This window comes from Hypanus sabinus, chromosome 13 (assembly GCF_030144855.1).
Source record: "Hypanus sabinus isolate sHypSab1 chromosome 13, sHypSab1.hap1, whole genome shotgun sequence".
Lineage (NCBI taxonomy): Eukaryota > Metazoa > Chordata > Chondrichthyes > Myliobatiformes > Dasyatidae > Hypanus > Hypanus sabinus.
Window position 1 is genome coordinate 76,959,235 of NC_082718.1, and position 19,916 is coordinate 76,979,150.

The following is a 19,916-nucleotide window of genomic DNA, read 5'->3' on the forward strand; positions in this document are numbered from 1 at the left end:
GAATCCGTGTGGTACAGTCCTCCATCAAATTATGATTTTGACAAGAAGAAACATAAAATGGTGCAAAGTCATTCTTAAAGCACCCTGAAAACATCTTGTGGAAGTCCCTAATCCCTGGCATTTCCTTGTGTCCAAAATGGAGAAGATATCCAATGGAAATGGATATTAACTTATAATTGTCACTTGCACTGAGATACGGTGAAAAACGTTTGTTTGTGTGCTCTCCAGGAAGTCTGTGTCGGGGCTGTAGTGGCATCTGCACCCAGACTTTGGAACAAGAGGTCCTGGGTTCAAATCTGCATAGCTCCTTGCAAGCTTTTGATCTGCTTTGGGCTGAGCATCGAGCTACCAACTTGTCCTCATAAAACAGACAAATGGTAAGGAAATGGCAAGGTTGCCGTCTGATACTTTAAGCGAGGCAAAAGGAGGAACCATCCAGGAAGATCCTGCCATTTGTAAGTATATTGAGGAAAATAGAATACAGAATGTTGTGCAGTAGTTACTGGGAGACTGCAGTGCGGGGGCAAGCATCACGATGGGGTAGACTGGAAGATCAACAATTCATCTTCAGAACATTTCTTGTGTTTCTAACATTTAAATAGAGATTTAAAAAAGCAGAACAGTTATAAAATATGTAATCCGCTGGGATCAGCTGGCGATGACAGCTAGCACAGACCACCTCCTTGACTTCTGCCCAAGAACTTGCCCCATCCATGCTAGAGTCTGTGGAACACCCACTGGGATCATCAGAATCCACAGGACTGGAGAAGGTCCATCTTCTTCCATCCTTGTAACTGTGGATGAATACTTAGTGAAATGTACAAAAGCTGAATCACATCTGCCACTCAAACCTACCTGTAATCAAGTTTCTGCCTGATAAGATTTGATGGCAGCTTATCACAACCGCAGAAAATATTTCTTAGTAGCTAAAACAGATATTTCATCCTGATGCATGTGGTAAATATTCAACAAAAATGATTGGAAAATCCAGATTAACACACACAAAGTGCTGGAGGAACTCAGCAGGTCAGGGAGCATCTACAGAAACGAATGAATAGTCAACGTTTCAAGCCGAGACCCTTCACCAGGACCAAGAAGGAAGAAGATACCAGAATAAAAATGTTGGGGGAGGGGCAGGGAAGGAGATCGGTGAATCCAGGTGAGTAGGGAGAGGTCTAGAGCTGAAGAAGGAATTTGATAGGAGAGTGGTACAGTGGAGAAGGGGAAAGAGGATGCAGGGGGAAGTGATAGGCAGGTGAGAAGAGGTAAAAGGTCAGAGTGTGTTACAGAGGAAGGGGGTGGGGAAATTGATTTACTGGAAGTAAAAATCAATAGTCATGACATCAGATTGGAGGCCCCCAGACAGAATATAAGGAGTTATTCCTCCAGTCTGAGAGTGGCCTTGGCTTGGTATAAGAGGAGGCCATGGACCGACATACTGGGACAAATGTGAACCGGAATTAAATGTTTGGCCACCAGGAAGTCCAGCTTGTGGCAGGTGGTTCAGAGGTGCTCGAAGAAGTGGTCCCTCAGTTTCCGATGTGTCTCACCAGACACAATTGACAACCTCAGCAGAGTTGCAGATGAACTTGAAAGACTGTTTGGGGCTGTGAATGGAGGTGAAGGAGGAGGTGTATGAGCGGGTGTAGCACTTAGGCCACTTGCAGGGATAAGTGCCAGAGGGGAAGGATGAACGGACAATGGAATTGTGGAGGTAGCGATCCCTGTGGAAAGCCGAGAGGGGGTAGTTAGCGGTAGGATCGCTTTGGAGATGGTGGAAGTTGCAGAAGATATTCTGATGAATGTGGAAGCTCACGGGATGATAGATGAGGACAAAAGGTGCTCTATTATTGTTAAAGTGGTGGGAAGATGAATGAGCACAGATGTCTGGGAAATGGAGGAGATGCATGTGAAAGCAGCATCAATGGTGGAGGACATTGCCTGGAACGGAAAACTGCATTCCGGGAACAGATGCAGCAAAGGTGAAGAAATGAAAAAAAGATACAGCATTTTTACTGGAGACAGGAGACAGAGAGAGATTGACAAGAGACAGAGATGGACAAAGTGAATTTGAGGGCAGAATGGAAGTTCGAGGCAAAGTTGATACAATTGATGAGAATGGTTGCATGAAGTGGTACCAATTCAGTAGAGGAAGAGTTGGTAACCATTAACAGGGAAAGCTTGGAACATGGACTGTTCTACATCGTGAACAAAAAGGCAGGCATCAGTGGGACCCATACATGTGTCTATGGTTATCCCTCGAGTTTGGAGAAAGTAGGACGAGCCAAAGTATAAATTGATGAACCAGTTCTGCCAGACAGAGCTTGGTTCTTTAGCCAAGAAAGAAGGACCAAGGCCTTCTTGATGGGGGAATATAAGTGTATAGGTGAAAATGAGGCAATGAGGGCCAGATAATTGAAAGTTCCTGAGGTGATCAAGAACATAAGAGTCACGGATATAGATGAGAAGGGACTGAATGGAATTGACTTACGAGGACACGAATTCAGGGGGGCAGGAGCAGGCAAAGACAGCAGGCCTACCCGGACAGTCCCGTCTGTCCCTGAGGCAGGAGCGGGAATGGAAAATTGTTTTACTTCCAGGGCCACATTCCATTAAGTGCTGCCTTCCCTCAGTTATGCTTCAGGTTCAATCGGGCCCTTTAGCAATGTTTATTGGAGTTGCGGTCTGGTGATTCAGCGGCCAGAAAAAGCTCCACTTCCCCCCTCCCAACCACATTTGTTAAACTCATGTGGCCATTTACCAGAACAAGGTCTCCATGGTGCCAACTTCGCGCGCGGCGAAGGCCGATGACGACATTTCGCCGCGCCGCTGTCCGGTAAGGGGCGGAACCGTGGTGACGTCTTTCCCCCGCGCCGCAGCTCTGCGGTATTCGTTGGCCGAGCTCGGGGGGAGGGGGGGGGAAGCTCTGACCGGCCGGCCGGGCGGACAGGCGGACAGGAGTGGCCTCCGGCTGACTCACCAAGGGTCGGTCGCTAATCTGAGTTTGTCATTCCCGGCTCTCTGAAGCGACGGGTGCCCGGGATCACTATGACATCGAGAAGGTGAGCCGAGGGGGGTGTGAGGGTAACGGAGCTGTTCCGCACTCTGGAAGGGAGGGAGCCGGTACCAGGCCCCGGGGTCAAGGAAACCGGAGAGGGATACACAAACCAGGGGACGGGTCTCCTTGGTCTGTACTGCTCCTGCTAAAGACTGGGTGGAGGGACTGACCTTAACTGTGCAATCAGTCCCTTGAAGCAAAGTCTCTTTTCCCTAAGTTCGGGCTTTTATATCTCTGAATCTACCCGCGATGTGTCAAAAAGGTCTGTTGCCTTCAACACATACCACACACTATTGGTGAATGACTACGGAGAGGAGGTCGTTTAGCCCAGGTCAAGTCGAGTTTATTGTCATGATCTATCTTCATGACTAATGCAGTTATTCCCTGCAAATTCTTTTAGGTACTTATCCAACTCTCTTTTGAAATCATAATCGATTCTGCCTCCATCGCTATGCCTGGCAAAGCATTCAGATCGTTGCATACAAATTTCGTCATCTCCGTTTTGCTAATTTTTGCCAGGCAGTTATCAATCCAGTACACTTTGAGGTGATGTTTTACAGCAGGAAAGTCAGCTGTGTGATAAGTGGTGCTTACTCACATTTATGACACCCAAGGACAGGAAAGGGTGCAGAATCACAGATTCACATGCTTAAAGTTGTGAAGTGAAGCAAGTGCCTTAGAGAGTTTCTTCTGAAATGTGCTTTGTTCCAAAGTTTGAAATTCACAAACTACATAGTGGTTTATAGCTCTGTTGCTATGTGTCACAAGGAAAGTAATGTGTGGAACTGACAGGTTAATATCCTGAACGTGCAGGCCAGATCAGATTTTATTCACACATTCATTCAAGTACATTTATTATCAAAGAAGGTATAAATTATACAACCTTGAGATTTGCTTGCCCACAGGTAACCACAAAGCAAGAAACCTGAAAGAACCCAATTAAAGAGGAAAAAAGAATAAAAAATAAAAAGCCAACACTTGATGCGCAAGAGAAGGAAAAAAAGTACAAATCATGCAAACGACAGTGTTCCAAACCAAAACTCAGATCCGAACTCCGGAGCAGCCCAGAGAAGGCCCAAAGCCTCGCTTATCAGTTCATCAAATTAGCGGGCATGGAGCACAGCAGCAGGGACAGTCTTCATAGCCTCAGCACTATGGAGATGATCATCGCGGAGAGGAAGTGAAATCGGCTCTTGTCCCAGCCTGCGCCCTGCCTTTTCAGTCTATCTGACCAGCGAAAGGCTCCAGTGCCCTGGAAAGAGAGGTGTAGTTCACGGAGAGCAAGCAAAATCGGCTCTAACCTCTGATCTGGGCTGGCACTTAAATTGTCTAAACATCATATCGTATCTCACACTAGGACATGCGAAGGGCTCTGGGCTTAGACCACGCCGCCCAGCAATTCACTCTGGGCCCAGATATTGACACTCATCCTGAAGCTGCTCTCAAGCTCTTCAAACTGGAATAGTGTAAACATGCACTTGATGCAAGAAAATAACTGTTGAAATGATCTGTTAACTTAAACCCATAGAAAGGGCAAAGATTTTAAAATATTTTGTTTGGGATTTGCTGAATATGTGCAGTTATTGAAATGCTTTTTGTGTCATTTCTATCAGGTATTTTTTTTTACAGAAATAATTAATTTGAATAGAACAATGGTTTAGTTTTCAGAAAAGGATGTAGATTAACAGGGTAGATTGCAGAGAAGATGAACAGGAATGATTCCAAGGCTTAAGTTGTATATGAGATGAGTGGTGGGAAGAAGATTGAAATAAATCACGATCAATCATTATAATACCTGGCACTGGTGGTTAGAATGGGTTTAAGAGGCTTATACAGCTTAATCTGGGGCTGGAAGTCAAAAATAGAAAGTTAACAAGACTTCAATGAGACCAGTAGTTTGAAGAACCTTTCTTTCCTCCTTTGCCCCTAAAGGTCAGTCACTGTTGTTGAGAGCAGTAGAAATCTTTCCAGCTGTGTCTCTTCAAACTTAAATTAGGTGAAGGTTTGCAGTGGATTGACAAACTTAGTTGTACTCATCATAAATATTGTATTTCTGTAAAGCAAAATCTGACATTTAATCTGGAAAAGAGAATGGAGGCAGGTCACTGGGGTTTGGACCTGGGAGTAAAACAATTTTCCATTCACTACTTGGATATTTTAGTCCCTTATCGCATGCATCAGGATGAAAAATATTATCTGTGGTTATGAATAGCTGCCATAGAATCTTTTGGGCAATTAGGCAGAAGTTTGATGTTAGACAGTTTTGAGTGGAAGTTATTGGTTTGATTCAGCTTTCCACATTTGTACATTCCTGTGAATTTGGTACAGTTGCTAATTGCTGATAGGACATTGGACATTACTGGAGAAAAGACCCGTAAAATAAATAAATAAATAAAAGTTTGTACAAATATGTGGCGACATGACTGAGCAGATACAGCATCCCCATGTCTCATTATGAAAGGTCTCATTCAGCAGATCCTTGTTTGAGAGCAAGAGTTCTGAGAAATAATGATAGCGTGATTTACAGGAGCAGAGACACTGAACAAAAATAGCCCTTATATAAAGGAATGCAGTACTGCAAAGTTATTTTACCAGACCAGCAATCCACAAGCATGTTCAAAACACATCTTGACAGCTGGTCAGTTTAAATTCAGTTAATGTGATAATTACAAAATTTTAAACTTATTGATAATGGCAACCATGAAACCAATAGATCGACACAAAATCCTATGGTTGGGTTGAGTTGATCTCACTCTTGGCAACTTACTTGCAAACGTTTTGTCACCATGCGAGGAGACATTGTCAGTGCATCAGTCAACAGCACACCTGAGCTACACATTTTCCAAATTATTTCCATAAAATCACATGTATTTCAGCAGACCCAATGCAATGTGATTGACTTATAACCATCTCCAATTGTCTTGTTTGCTGTTATTGATAAAGGATTTCTATCAATATAATCTGGCTTTAGCTTTAAAGGGCTTTTATGGAGCCCTTTTTGGAATTTTTGTATGTATTTTGGTTATAAGGTGTGAAAAGGAAGTTGTTCCATTGAGGGAATGCAACAAATGTTTGCCAGACTAATTTCTGGAATGACGGGACTAGCGTGTGAGGAGGAATTAGGCCGACTAAGCCTACATTCACTGGTGTTTGGAAGAATGAGAGGTGTTATCTAGAAAATTCCACCAATACTTGATGGACTAATTGCAGGGAGAATATTCCCATTGGTCCATGCGTCCAAATCCGGGGACCACAGCTTCAGATGGGTTATGTAAATCTAGAACTAATATCAGGAGTAATTTCTTCAGCTGGAGGATGGTGAACCGAAGTTCTTTATCAGTGGAGGCCACCTAATTATATTGAAGCAAATAAAGAAACATTTCTTCATGGTAAAGACGTGGGAAGAAATCAGGGAGTGGGTCCAGAATGGGATGACCAGTGATAATTGTGTTGAATGGTAGAACAGACCTGAAGGGCTGAATGGCCTGCTGTCATTTTCTCATTTTTTATAGGGGTGGATAGTATAGTTGGCCCTCCTTATCCGCGGGTTCGGCATGCGCGGATTCAATCAACCGCGGATCGGGAAAACCCAGAAGTTCTCTCTCTGCAGTTTTTGTTTGAGCATGTACAGACTTTTTTTTCTTGTCACTGTTCCCTAAACAATATAGTATAGCAACTATTTACATTGTATTAGGTATTATAAGTAATCTAGAGATGATTTAAAAGTACAAGCAGTCCCCGGGTTATGAACGAGTTCCGTTCCTGAGTCTGTCTAGAAGGCGGATTTGAAGTCAGAACAGGTACATCTGGTATTATGTAGCCTCAATTAGTAAAACATTTGTCTTAGTATATAATATATATTTTACCCTTCTATGCATATAAAACACTTAAGAAACATATGTATTTCAATAATTAAAAATAATTGTAGCTTTCATGGGGGCAGTGCCTTTCAAATGTTCCATTAAAATTGTTCCGATCATTGACCGACTGTAACGCTTTTCCAATGACCGATGGCATTTCACCTCTTTCCAATTGCTTTATTACTTCCATTTTATGATTATTTTCTTGAACAGAAACACTGCAGATTCAGAGCTGCGCCGGGTCTAAAGTCCACCTCACTGATACAGGTTAAATAAGGTCCAGGGTTACACTGGGTCCTAAAGACCACCGTGCTAAGACAGGTTAAATAAGGGACTTGAGCATCCGCGTTTTTTGGTATCCGCGGGAGGGTCCCAGGACCAATCCCCTGCGGATAAGAAGGGCCGACTGTAATAGCAGGGTTTTGCTGAAGGCACCCACTTTTCAGAGATAAAAGGATACTGTAGACCACCAAACAGAGTTGTACGAGAGCTACAGAAGAGGGTGTATAAGACAAATTGAGCAGGTGAAACTACAAGACTGAGAGAGAGTGTGCGTGTGTGTGTGTGAGAGAAAAAATTCAGTGATCAAGAAGATTATGATGATTACTACCAGTTGACCAATTGATGTTGACAAAAGCCTTGAGTATATGAGCTCTTGTAGATTTTAGCTGAGTTAACCAAGGTACTAAGGCCAATTGCAGCTACCATAAATATAGCTGTGATTTCCTTGTGTGAGGTCAGTGAATTTATTCACAATTGAATGAAGCCACGTAAGTTCCTTCCAAGATTGTTGGAGGATGCAAACTGTATATTTGACTGCAAGTGTTGCTCACTTGTGATCATCTGGGGTTCTGATTTTGAAAGGTGTAGGTTAATGTGAATACAAGGAGGTATGTGTATAAATTCTATTATGGGGAAACTAGAATGCAGTTGGGTAGAGATACATCTACCAAAGGAGGTGTAAAGTGCTTCTTCCCTCCCAGTTCCTCCAGCATTTTGTGTGAGTTGCTTTGGATTTCCAGCATCTCCTGTTCATGGAATGGTCTCCTGATGGCTTGCTTTTCTTTCTAACCTAGGTGGTTTCACCCCAATATAACGGGAGTGGAAGCAGAGAACTTGCTTCTGACGAGAGGGGTTGATGGAAGTTTCTTGGCCCGACCGAGCAAGAGCAATCCAGGTGACTTCACGCTTTCAGTGAGGTAAGTCAGGGGTATTATCTGAGGAGGGAAAGCAAATGTTACTTTGCTGTGCCAAAGGAATCTCGCCTGCAGGTGTAGGTTATCACTGGTTAAATAGGAATGCAGTTTTCATCTCAGCTGTGGGTGTAGAGTTAAACGCGACATGTTGCCAGTCGTAGGATAGTTATTAGTTTTCATGATGTGTACCACATATTCTTAATGGGTGGGGCACATAAGCAGTTGACCAGTTAATTAGCTAAGGTTATTGCCACTACAGGTACAGACTTGCAAGAGTTACCTGAAGTGATGCAAGGAAGCCACAGGAAGTTGCCAAATGAGCCTTTGAAGTAATTAAAAGTAAGATAGTGCGATGCTTCTGAATCTGCAGCTTGCAGACTGAGAGATGAAATCTTGTTATAAAGTTGAACTTAATCAAGTTGATCATTAGTAGCCAGTGACATAAAAATTACTCGAAGCTGGCTCATTAATATGCTTCGGGGAGGTTGGGGACAACGGAAAATGCACAGCTCCACCTAAGTCTTCCCTGCATGCAAGTTTAATCTGCATGCTTCAAAAGTTTTTTGCTGTTGCAAACTATTCCTAATGGTTCACAGCGACAAGTGGATGTTAAATATAATAAATATTGAGAATATTTGAAATTTGAAAATAATCTGGGAATTTGATGCACTTTGTATCACTTCACTGGGACCCAGTTACATTTCACAATTAGATAGCTTTTCTTTCAACAGTTCCCCTCTGTGCTTCTCTGTATATTACATTCATAAAAAGCAGACAGCAATGTCTTCATAACCAGCAAATTGGTTTGAAGTGCTGTTCATTCTTCCAAAGAGAGACATATGGCAGCCAATTTGTGCATGACAGAGTCCTACAAGCTGAATTATTAACAGTACCATGCTCGTGTCTTTTGATGTGACTGAGATGTAAATGTTGGCCAAGGCAACAGGAGGAAGTACTGAAATGGGGAGGAGTTGAATTGAAAACAATAAAAATCATTCGTAGTGTTGAGGGGACAATGAAAGGTAGATTATAAGTAACTTCTTTGGTTGTGATGTCCTTTGCTTTAATCTCTCACAGGCGAAATGGGGCCGTTACACACATTAAAATTCAGAATACAGGTGATTACTATGATTTGTACGGAGGGGAAAAGTTTGCTACGCTGGCTGAACTGGTGCAGTACTACATGGAGCATCATGGACAGCTCAAGGAGAAGAATGGTGATGTCATTGAACTGAAATACCCACTGAACTGTGCAGATCCTACCTCTGAGAGGTGAGCCAGAAACAGACATTGAACGCTGCACAAAATTATTTTTGTTGCCCTTGAAGATGGCTGCGGCAGTAACTTAGGGAAACTAAAATTGAACCTCACTTTAGTGCCAAATGCTTTTCAGTCTGGAATGCTTACTGAGATTATTCTGAAAATCTGTAAAAGGTCACTAAAGTAATCCTTTTCAAGATATAAAGGAATGAATTATAATTTGCCACTAAAGAGTTATAACCAAGAGTAGCATGCTGATTAAGGGAGAGGTATTACAGATTGAAATGCTTGGGACCAGAAGTGTTTTGGATTTTGGATCTTTTCAGATTTTAGAGTATAATCCAAAATTTGTGCTACCAATAAGCAGTCTTTATCACACACATGTATTTAACAGTAAAATGATTACATACCATTAAGATAATGAACATATCTGTGTAGGGTAACAAAAGCAGTTCAACAGCATTGGGAGAATACCTGAATCAGCTGTTGAACAACAACAACAAACAATGGCAGGCCTTCAGTCTCCACCTATGATGCCTTGTTTTGATTAAAAGGTTACAGTATACAATGTATTTTATTTTTTTAAGATTTTATGTAAGGTATAAAGAGTATTGTAGACTTGTTCTGGTGTTAGATTTTCATCAGCAACAATCTTGGCAAACTCATCAATGAATTTTTCTGCTGGTTTGTGATCAGCAGATACTTGGATCACCACAAATATTTAAAACTGAAATGCCATGCCTTTACTTAAACTTCTGCAACCAGCCTGCTGAATATTCTCAATTACCTTAAATTTTCAGTTCATTGTGATAGATCTTTGTTTGTTTCATGATCAGCATACCATCAAGTGGTTCATTTTCACGCTGACTCTGAGAAATCCACTCTTTCAATACACATTCAAGATCTTCATTTTTCACTTTAAGCAGTGTTTTACTATTTTTCATAAACTTCTGCTCATTACATTTGACTTCAATTCTCAGAACTGTGTGTTGCACGCAGAGATCTGGGCAATGCCTGGGAACCTTCCAGCACCTTGTGGAATTTTCCATTTGTGACATCATGTCAGCAGTCAAAAAATAAAATTGAGACTTTGGAGGTTTTCAGAATTTGAGTTTCGGATAAGAGATACTCAACTTGTATATTTCCCTAACAATGTTGGAGTATAACTAACTGGGTTTCAATTCTCACCTCTGTATGTGAGGAGTTCGTACATTCTCCCTGCAATCACATAGGTTTCCACGGGGTGTTCTGGTTTCTCTAACATTCCAAAGAGGTGGGATTAGGATTAGGGAGTTGTGAGCATGTTATGTTGGCAATGGAAGTATGGTATCATTTATGGGCTGCTTGCAGCCCCCCTCCTCCAGCACGTTCCTTGGACTGTGTTGGTAGTGTTCAAAACAATGCATTTCATTTTAACACACAAAATGCTGGAGGAACTTAGAGGCCAGGTAGAATCTATGGAAAAGAGTAAACGGTCGATAGCTCAGCCAGAAATGTTGACTGTTCACTCTTTTCCACAGATGCTATCTGACCTGCTGAACTCCTCCATCATTTTGTGTGTTTGCTTTGGATTTCCAGCATCAGCAGTCTTTCTCATGTTTGTGTCACTTCACTGTATAGAAACGTAGAAAACCTACAGCTCAATATAGGCCCTTCGGCCCACAAAGTTGTTTTGACATGTACATGTGACAAAGAGACTGAGAGAGATTAGCTCTGATCAATAACATCTGAAGTTGTGTGGCATTTTGACTATTTTTACAGAAACTTTACCACATTAGAATTGACTTTGAGCCACCTAAGATATTAGAGCAGTGGTGAAATATTTGGTTGAACTGATAGCTTTTAAGGAGCATCTTAAAAAGGGAAAAGGGCTTAGAGAAGAAAGCATTGATAAGATGCAGGAATCAGGTCCAGCATTTCTTTCATTCCTATGTGCCCTTGAAGATGGTAGTGAGCTTTTTTTCTTGAACTGCTTGATTTATCTGTAGTGCTGCTGCTGAGAGAGAATTCCAAAATTTTGACTCTGAAACAATGGAGAAATTTTGATACAGTTCCAGGTTAGGGTGATCTGCAAACCGCAGTGGAATATGCAGATGGTGGTGTTCCTGAATGCCTGCTTTCTTTGTGCCTCTCGGTGGTAGAACTTATGGATTTGGGAGGTGTTATTAAAGAGCCCTGATAAGTTGCTTGAAATTTGTTACCAGTGTATGATGCACCTCAGCTGGTGAAACGGAGTGACTGTGTGGAATATTGCTTGTCATGCTTTAAGTGTTGTTGGAATCTTGATTATCAAGAGCGCTCACAACACAAGCACATTCCCATCAGTCAATACCCACTTGCAAAGAGGCTACGAGGGGCTGTGAGAACATCACCGTTTGCATAACATCTCTTTGTCATTTGCTCACTTAAATGAGTGAGCTCGACTGTAGGCTAGTAAAGCAATTTGCTTCCTGCTGCAATGGAGGCAAAAAGTGAGAATACATGAGAATGTTTTTTTTCCCATTTTGTACACCTGATATTTGGCTGTGTTAAAGGTAAATGCCAATCAAGTTTTCCATGCATCTATCTTGGCAATCAATGTTTGAAGAGCAGCCCAACTAAGTGGGATTGCTGCATCTAATCTTAAAGGAACTCTTGTATCTTTAATCATTGTTAGAGTTCCTTTTTTGTTTATGGTTGGAATGGTCCTAAACTTGTAGGCAAGTCTTGTAGCCACAGAGAGAAAAGACACTCATCTCCAAGGTATAAAGTCAAACACAAAACCATAATAGAAAGGGGAATATAATGTTGCATATGTGTCATGTCTTTTATAGCCTTATTGAATGCTTTGGGAAAATGAAGTTCTGAGGATGTCCCTTTGGCTCCAGAGTGATTAATGAACCCATTGGAGGTACTGCAAACTCTTCACCCTGATAAGACAGGGGGTACCAGTGGGTGGGTAGTAACCAAGGTGATGTTACTGGGCTTGTGTGCCCGAGGCATGCATTTGAGGTTCTTAATGTCATCCTAAGAGCTCTTTTTCCATTTGAAGTGATGACAATGTTGCTTTTCTTCAAGGAGGCGTTGTGACTGCCTTTCCCACAACATAGTAGCAACATGTTAAACAAAAAGATGTTCAGTGACTGAATGTACCTACGGTCTCAACAGAGAGCCTCGGAAAAGACGTTAGCAGGTTTGCTTGTACCTTTCGTGAGCTTAAATGATTTTGTTGAGATGGTACATTGGTATTTTTCTTGTGCCATAGGGTGCCTGCTATACATAGTCCTATGTACCAAAAGCTTATGGAAGGAATTATTGCTGTTTAGTTGACCATGTGTTTTGTGCTCTGAATTCTTGAACACCCTTATCAGTCCAAAAGAAGTCTCTGAGATGTGGAAAATGGTACATATTTCTTAAGGTTTCTCCATGACCTTCTATTTTGGACAGTGGTATTGTACAGTGGGGTCAGTTTAGTATAAGACCTTTTATCTTGGAGATGTTAAGTTGTAATACCCAAGCTTTCATGCACTTTAGTGAATGAGTTAACCATGATTTGATGCTCAGTTTTCAAATGCTTGTATACATATGTAATTAGAGGCTGTGCACACTGCAGTTCGACTGCTGAGGTTAGGGTGACCCTGGTACTGGAATAAAGTCGACATAGTTTGAATGATTTTCCATTAACTCTACATCATCCGGAAATCTGTTGGAGGTTAATTGTAACACTGTGGCAAGAAAGATTAAAACAAACCTTTTAGGTTGTTAGTATCATCCTCAATTAGACATCACAACATGAGCCCAGCAGCATCACTTTGCTTAGCCTTGCTTGGAAACCTATATTCAATGAGATTAGCTGTGTTGTGTAGCCATTGGTTAAGATGACTTCCATGCTGTTATGAAGTGAACCTAAATTAGTGACGCCGGATTTAAGAGCTGAAGACCTTGGAGAGGCTGAGAAAGACTTGCTATGCTGGCCCGTGCTGCTTCCTGCTTTTCTCTGGAAGTTTTCAAATGGTGAATTGTGCTTCTAGGTCAGGGGTTCCTAACCTGGCGTCCACAGATCTCCCGCTAAATGGTATTGGTCCATTGTTTGATATAAACAAGGTTGGGAACCCCTATACTAGGTGGCTAGAATCCATTTTAGAATTTGGGAAGCAGTTTTTATGGTGGAGATTAGGAAAATTCCTCTAATTATTGCTGTTAGGTTCATCTCCTTCCATGGTTACAATTATAGCATTTCTCAGGTCCTTGTGAATCTCCACTTGTGGCAGAGGTGAATGATCAGGTTATGGATTTGTAACTAACTGCTAAATTTGAGCTTCATTAGCAAAACCTAGCATTCCTGAAACCATTTTTTTTAAAACTGGGTTTTCTGAATTCTTGTCCATTAAGTATGGAAACAGGCAGGTAGACAGTACTCATGTCAGTTTGTAGATGAGATCTTTTAAAGTGTTCCTTTGAGGGTTGACTGTCTGTCTGTCCTCCCTGTTTACCACCCTTGGCTGTCAGTGAGATGGTGCTTTGCATTTACACCTCGAACTTCAACTACGGCACAGAGTCTTGCCATCTTCAGAAGTTTTCTGATGACTCTGCCATAGTTGGATGCATCAGCAAAGGAGATGAGGCTGAGTACAGGGCTATGGTGGGAAACTTTGTCACATGGTGTGAGCAGAATCATCTGCAGCTTAATATGAAAAAGACTAAGGAGCTGGTGGTGGACCTGAGGAGGGCTAAGGCACCGGTGACCCCTGTTTCCATCCAAGAGGTCAGTGTGGACATGGTGGAGGATTACAAGTACCTGGGGATACGAATTGACAATGAACTGGAGTGGTCAAAGAACACTGAGGCTGTCTACAAGAAGGGTCAGAGCCGTCTCTATTTCCTGAGGAGACTGAGGTCCTTTAACATCTGCCGGACGATGCTGAGGATGTTCTACGAGGCTGTGGTGGCCAGTGCTATCACGTTTGCTGTTGTGTGCTGGGGTAGCAGGCTGAGGGTAGCAGACACCAACAGAATCAACAAGCTCATTCGTAAGGCCAGTGATGTTGTGGGGGTGGAACTGGACTCTCTGACGGTGGTGTCTGAGAAGTGGATGCTGTCCAAGTTGCATGCCATCTTGGACAATGTCTCCCATCCACTCCATAATGTACTGGTTAGGCACAGGAGTACATTCAGCCAGAGACTCATTCCACTGAGATGCAACACTGAGCGTCCTGCCTGTGGCCATCAAACTTTACAACTCCTCCCTTGGAGTGTCAGACACCCTGAGCCAATAGGCTGGTCCTGGACTTGGCATTATTTACTTATTATTTGATTATTTATGGTTTTATATTGCTGTATTTCTACACTATTCTTGGTTGGTGCTACTGTAACGAAACCCAATTTCCCTCGGGATCAATAAAGTCTGTCTGTCTGTATGTTTGGATTACAAATGGCCTTAACAGTTGATAGTGAGTTGTTGGTCTTGTCGACATTCCCATGCTGTTTGTTCTTTAACATGCTAGTTTTAGAGGAGGGCTTTGACCATCATGTTTTGTAGGGTGTTTCTTTTCCAGAGGATTGTATTTATTTATTTAGCTCATTTTAATCAGAACAGGTATAGTTCTCTCCACAACTACCAGTTAGACTGGACCTTGGCAGTTCATCTGCTGTAAATACTTCTATTAGCTTAGTTTCTCACAGACTATCTGTCTCTGTCCAAAGAGATTATGTCAATGGCATGGAATTGATGGCTTTGTGGTAAAGTTTGTGGATGATATGAAGATGGGTGGAGGGGCAGGTAGTTTTGAGGAAGTAGAGTGGGTACAGAAGGACTTAGATTAGGAGAATGGGCATAGAGGTGGATGATAGAATATAGTGTTGGGAAGTGTATGGTCATGCACTTTGGTAGAAGAAATAAAAAGTTAGACCATTTTCTAAATGGTGAGAAAATTTAAATCTGAGGTGAAAAGGCTTGGGAATCCTTGTGCAAGATTGTCTAAATGTTCATTTGCAGGTTGAGTTGGTGGTGAGGATGGCAAATGCAATGTTCGCATTAATTCATGAGGACCAGAATATAAAAGCAAATATGTAATATTGGGCCCTTATAAAACACTGGTGAGGCCTCACTTGGAGTATTGTGAACAGTTTTGGGCCCCTTAGGATTTGCTGACATTGGAGAGGGTTCAAAGGAGGTTCTTGAAAATGTTTTGAGGAGCGTTTGATTTTCTCTGGGCCTGGACTCTCTGGAATTCAGAAGAATGAGGGGCGAGTCATTGAAACCTAATGTTGCAAGGCCTCAATAGAGTGGATGTGAAGAGGATGTTTTCTATGGTGGGAGAGTCTAAGACCAGAAGACACAGCCTCAGAATAGAGGGGCATCCTTTTAGAATGGAGATGAGGAAGAATTTCTTTAGCCAGAGAGTGGGGAATCTGTTGAATTTGTTGTCACAGATGACTTTTGAGGCTAAGTCATTGGGTTTATTTAAGGCAAAGGTCGACAGATTCTTGATTAGTCGGGGTACAAAGGGATACAGGGAGAAGGTGGGAGATTGGGGCTGAGAGGGAAAATGGATTAGCTATGATGAAATGGCAGAGCAGACAAGATGGACCAAATCGCCTAATTCTGCTCCTATATCTTATGATCTTTATGGTCTGTTAGTACGTCACAGCATGGTTAATCTTGTCACCCTGCGTCCCTTCCTCAGACGATGTCATAATCTAACAAGTGACATTCTAGAGTGAGGAATTCAATCGGTTTAATAGGTACATTTAATGTCAGAGAAATGTATAGAATATATATCCTGAAATTCTTTTTCTTTGCAAACATCCACGAAAACAGAGGAGTGCCTCAAAGAATGAATGTCAGTTCAAATGTTAGAACCCCAAAGTCTCCCTCCAGCTCCCCCTTCCACACACAAGCAGCAGCAAGACAACAACCCCACCCCCACCAGCAAAAAAGCATCAGCACCCTCCACTGAGCCCTCAAGTGTGCAGCAAAGCATCAATAAAGACGCAGACGCAGTACCTCAAAAACTACTTATTCACCCGGTCATTGAACATACCACAGGCTCGCTCTCTCTCTCTCTCCCCCTAATAAGGGAGAAAGAGGTGTTTCTGTTTCACAGCGAGAGGGGAGACGTAACAAGCAACTTGCTGATTTATGATGTTAAAAGTCTGTTGCATTGCTTTTTCTGAGCTCTGCACCCAGAGAGTCGGCACCAGAAAGGTGCAACTCTCTGGACACACAACCATTGGCAGTAACCTGCTGCTCCCAATATTCCGTGTTCTCCCAAGACAGGGCACCAGCCTAGAATCAGCACGGCCCCAGAGCCACGAAAACGCGGAACCCTGAAGACGCACTTGCCTTCCAGGCCTTGTCCTTGGGATATCAAAAAGTGGCCAGTCGTGAGGCCCTGAGAACCACAAAGGACCAAAGTCAGAGTGTAGCTCCAGGTCAGGGTCTTCAGAAGAACCTTGAAAAGGGAAAGAAGCTGTATCAAAGATAGATATAGAGCTGTTTCCAAAGATACAAGCAATGGAGTTTCTGTTTACTCCCAGTTTGACTTGGCTGTGCCTTTGGATTGCCAAGATGTCTTGTGTTTGTCTCCAGCGATAATGACAAAACTTTTTGTCAGAAGGACCCTATTAGACTTGGTCTTTCCTAAGACCTAGCTCTTTATATCATACAGGGAAAATTGGTAGTAAGCAAAGGAAGTTTCAATATGGCGATAGCCAATAACCTCTTTAACAAAGTGAAAAAATTTCTAGACTAATACCTGGTACAGTATAGGTGGGTTGTCTTAAGAGAAAATGTTGGGCACTAGGCTTGTACCTAGTGAAATTTATAGGAACAAAGGACGACTTGATTGGAACCTACTAGATGATGAGGGATCTTGATGTGTAGATAAAGGGTTGATATTTAAGACAGGTGAGGTGAAATTTACTCTCAGAGGCTGGCGAGTGATTGGAACTCTATTCCTCAATGAACAATGGAGGGAGAGTCTCTGGATATTTTAATTCCTTGATAAGGGCTGAGAAAAAATTTTTCCTTTGTTTTTCTCCTAAGGGTAATTGGGGGTATAATATTTAGTTTGAAGGAATAGCGTCTTTGTTTAATACTTCATCTGAAAAGCAGCATCACATGCAATGTATAAGTGATGTAACAACTTCACCTATTTGTCTAGGGCAGGGCTTAAAATGAGCTACAGTAGACTAACGTTCTTCTAATCTCTTGAGCACATCTTGAACCTCTTTATGGGACCTCATCTTTAACCTCTTTATAGACTGTCCCACAACCTTTCTCTTATATCTCAGACCTGTCCAAACATTTCCCCTCTTTGTAATTCTGATTTGTTAATGTGTAGATATGCTACTTATAACTAAGATGTAAATAGTCAACTTTATTCTAGGAATCTGTCAATGTTGTTGGATATCATCAAATAATGAAAATGTGACCATTTTCCACTTCTCTGTATACAGTTTATATGCCAGGTTTCTCAGTAACTTATTTGTAATCATTGCTTGGACACAGCCAGAAGGACCTAAAATCTATTGTATAATGAAACATTTGGGTTTGTTTCTGACATCTAGCTCAAGTTTTAGTTTTGAGCTTTGAGAAACTGGCTTTCTGGTTGCCCTTAATCTGACTCTGATTATTCTTGAGACTTAAAATTGCCACAGTTAATGTATGACTTTTTATTATGACTTTTTAGTTATTCTATTAAAAATGTCTTTTTGGAAAAGGTGGTTCCATGGACACCTCTCAGGAAAAGAGGCAGAGAAGCTGCTGACGGAGAAAGGAAAGCCAGGAAGTTTTCTTGTACGAGAGAGTCAAAGCCACCCAGGAGATTTTGTTCTGTCTGTGCGGACGGGGGACGATAAAGGGGAAAGCAGTGAGGGGAAGCCAAAAGTCACTCATGTAATGATCCGATGCCAGGTAAGTGAAGTTTAAGTGGTCTGTATCATATAACAAATGTTAATTTGGGTCTTTCTATGCTGTAGATAACTGTAACTAATGCTGTAAAGAGTTAGAGTGTTGGAGTTGAGAGATGGATTTGTGACTAATGAAATTGCCCTGTTTAAAATAGTTTGCAAAATGAATCAGCAGCAGGAATAGATTGTACAGTGTTTTGAGCCTACTCTACTTTTCAATGCAATGGTTGATCTGCTGTTTGGTCTCAATTCGACCATCTTCCTGTACCCTGTGACACTTGATTCCCCCGTACATCAAGTAACTATCCATCACTATAAATCTCATCCATAGTTCACTGAGATGGAAAATTCCAAAGATTCACAAATGTTGCATACTTTTTGGTAGCTTTTACACTTTATTCTGCATTGATATTGTTTTACCTTAATCTGGCTCAATCCACTGTTAATCTGTATAAATAGTATGCAAAATAAACTTTTCATTTTATCTTTCATTATCATTATGTGCTGGGTCATATGATGTGGGCGATCATGGTATCATGACCGTGATTGTTCTTGGCAAATTTTTCTGTAGAAGTGGTTTGACGTTGCCTTCTTCTGGGCAGTGTCTTAACAAGGTGGGTGACTCCAGCCATTATCAATACTCTTCAGAAATTGTCTGCCTGGCATCAGTAGTCACATAACCAGAACTTGTGATGTGCACCAGCTGCTCATATGACCATCCACCACCTGCTCCCATGGCTTCACAAGATCTTGATCGGGGTGCTAAGCAGGTGCTACACCTTGCCCAAGGGTGATCTGCAGGCTGGCAGAGGGGAGGAGCACCTTACACCTCCTTTGTTAGAGGTTGTAGGATAGTGATGTTGGAGGAGTTTAAACAACCAAAGTGCATTTTGTAGATGGTAGGCCCTATGGCGTAGTGTGTCAGGGTGAAGGTAATGAATGGTTAGGATGATGGACGCAGTGCCAGTTAAGCAGGCTACGCTGTACCAAACTGTGTCACGTTGAATGTTATCGCAACTACACTGAAATGTATTTTACGCTCTTCATTAGCACCACTTGTCAGGGCGTCAGGTGGTGAGTCACTTGCTGCAGGAAACGTGGCTCCTCTGGCCCTTTAGGACATTTCTCATCAGTGCTGACCCTGATGTTGATGGGGATTCAACAATTGGAGATGCTTTTGGGACTTGTTAGACTCTCTCCTGGAGGTGGTCAATATCTAAGCCTTTCTTTCTTTTTGAAGAATGTTACTTGCCCATGCCTAAATTTATTGTCTGGATTTTGCAGCAATGGACTGGTTTATTTTCTGAGGCGTTGCAGATAAAATTGAATTATTATGCAGTCATAGGTAAATATACCTATCTCTGACTTCAGTAATCCTGATTGGTGTTCAGTGAACAGGGTATTGGGAGCAGTTACTACGTAACACTGTTAATACATTCTCATAATGACTTTGTTAATAACTAAGAGACTAATTGGGTGTTAATTAGGCAGATTGGATTTGTTCTGCGTTTTTGAACGGCAGAAACCTGGGCAACTTTCCACTTGTCAGGTTGGTGCCAGAGTTATAATAGTGCTGAAGCAGTTTGTCTAAAGAGCGACAGCCAGTTCTCAGGTGCCAGTCTACAGCTGGGATATTGTCTGGTCTTTCGT

At 42.0% G+C, this 19,916-nt stretch overlaps 1 protein-coding gene across 1 annotated transcript in view; it reads left to right on the forward strand.

The window, feature by feature from the left end:
* The first annotated feature begins 2,883 nt into the window (after positions 1 to 2,883).
* Positions 2,884 to 19,916, forward strand: part of ptpn11a (protein tyrosine phosphatase non-receptor type 11a) — a 75,083-nt gene continuing 58,050 nt past the window's right edge. The window contains exons 1-4 of the mRNA XM_059987935.1: positions 2,884 to 3,062; positions 7,995 to 8,117; positions 9,192 to 9,386; positions 18,078 to 18,270. Coding sequence (XP_059843918.1) covers positions 3,049 to 3,062; positions 7,995 to 8,117; positions 9,192 to 9,386; positions 18,078 to 18,270 — 525 coding nt within the window. The 5' untranslated portion in view covers positions 2,884 to 3,048. The remainder of the gene's footprint in view (positions 3,063 to 7,994; positions 8,118 to 9,191; positions 9,387 to 18,077; positions 18,271 to 19,916) is intronic.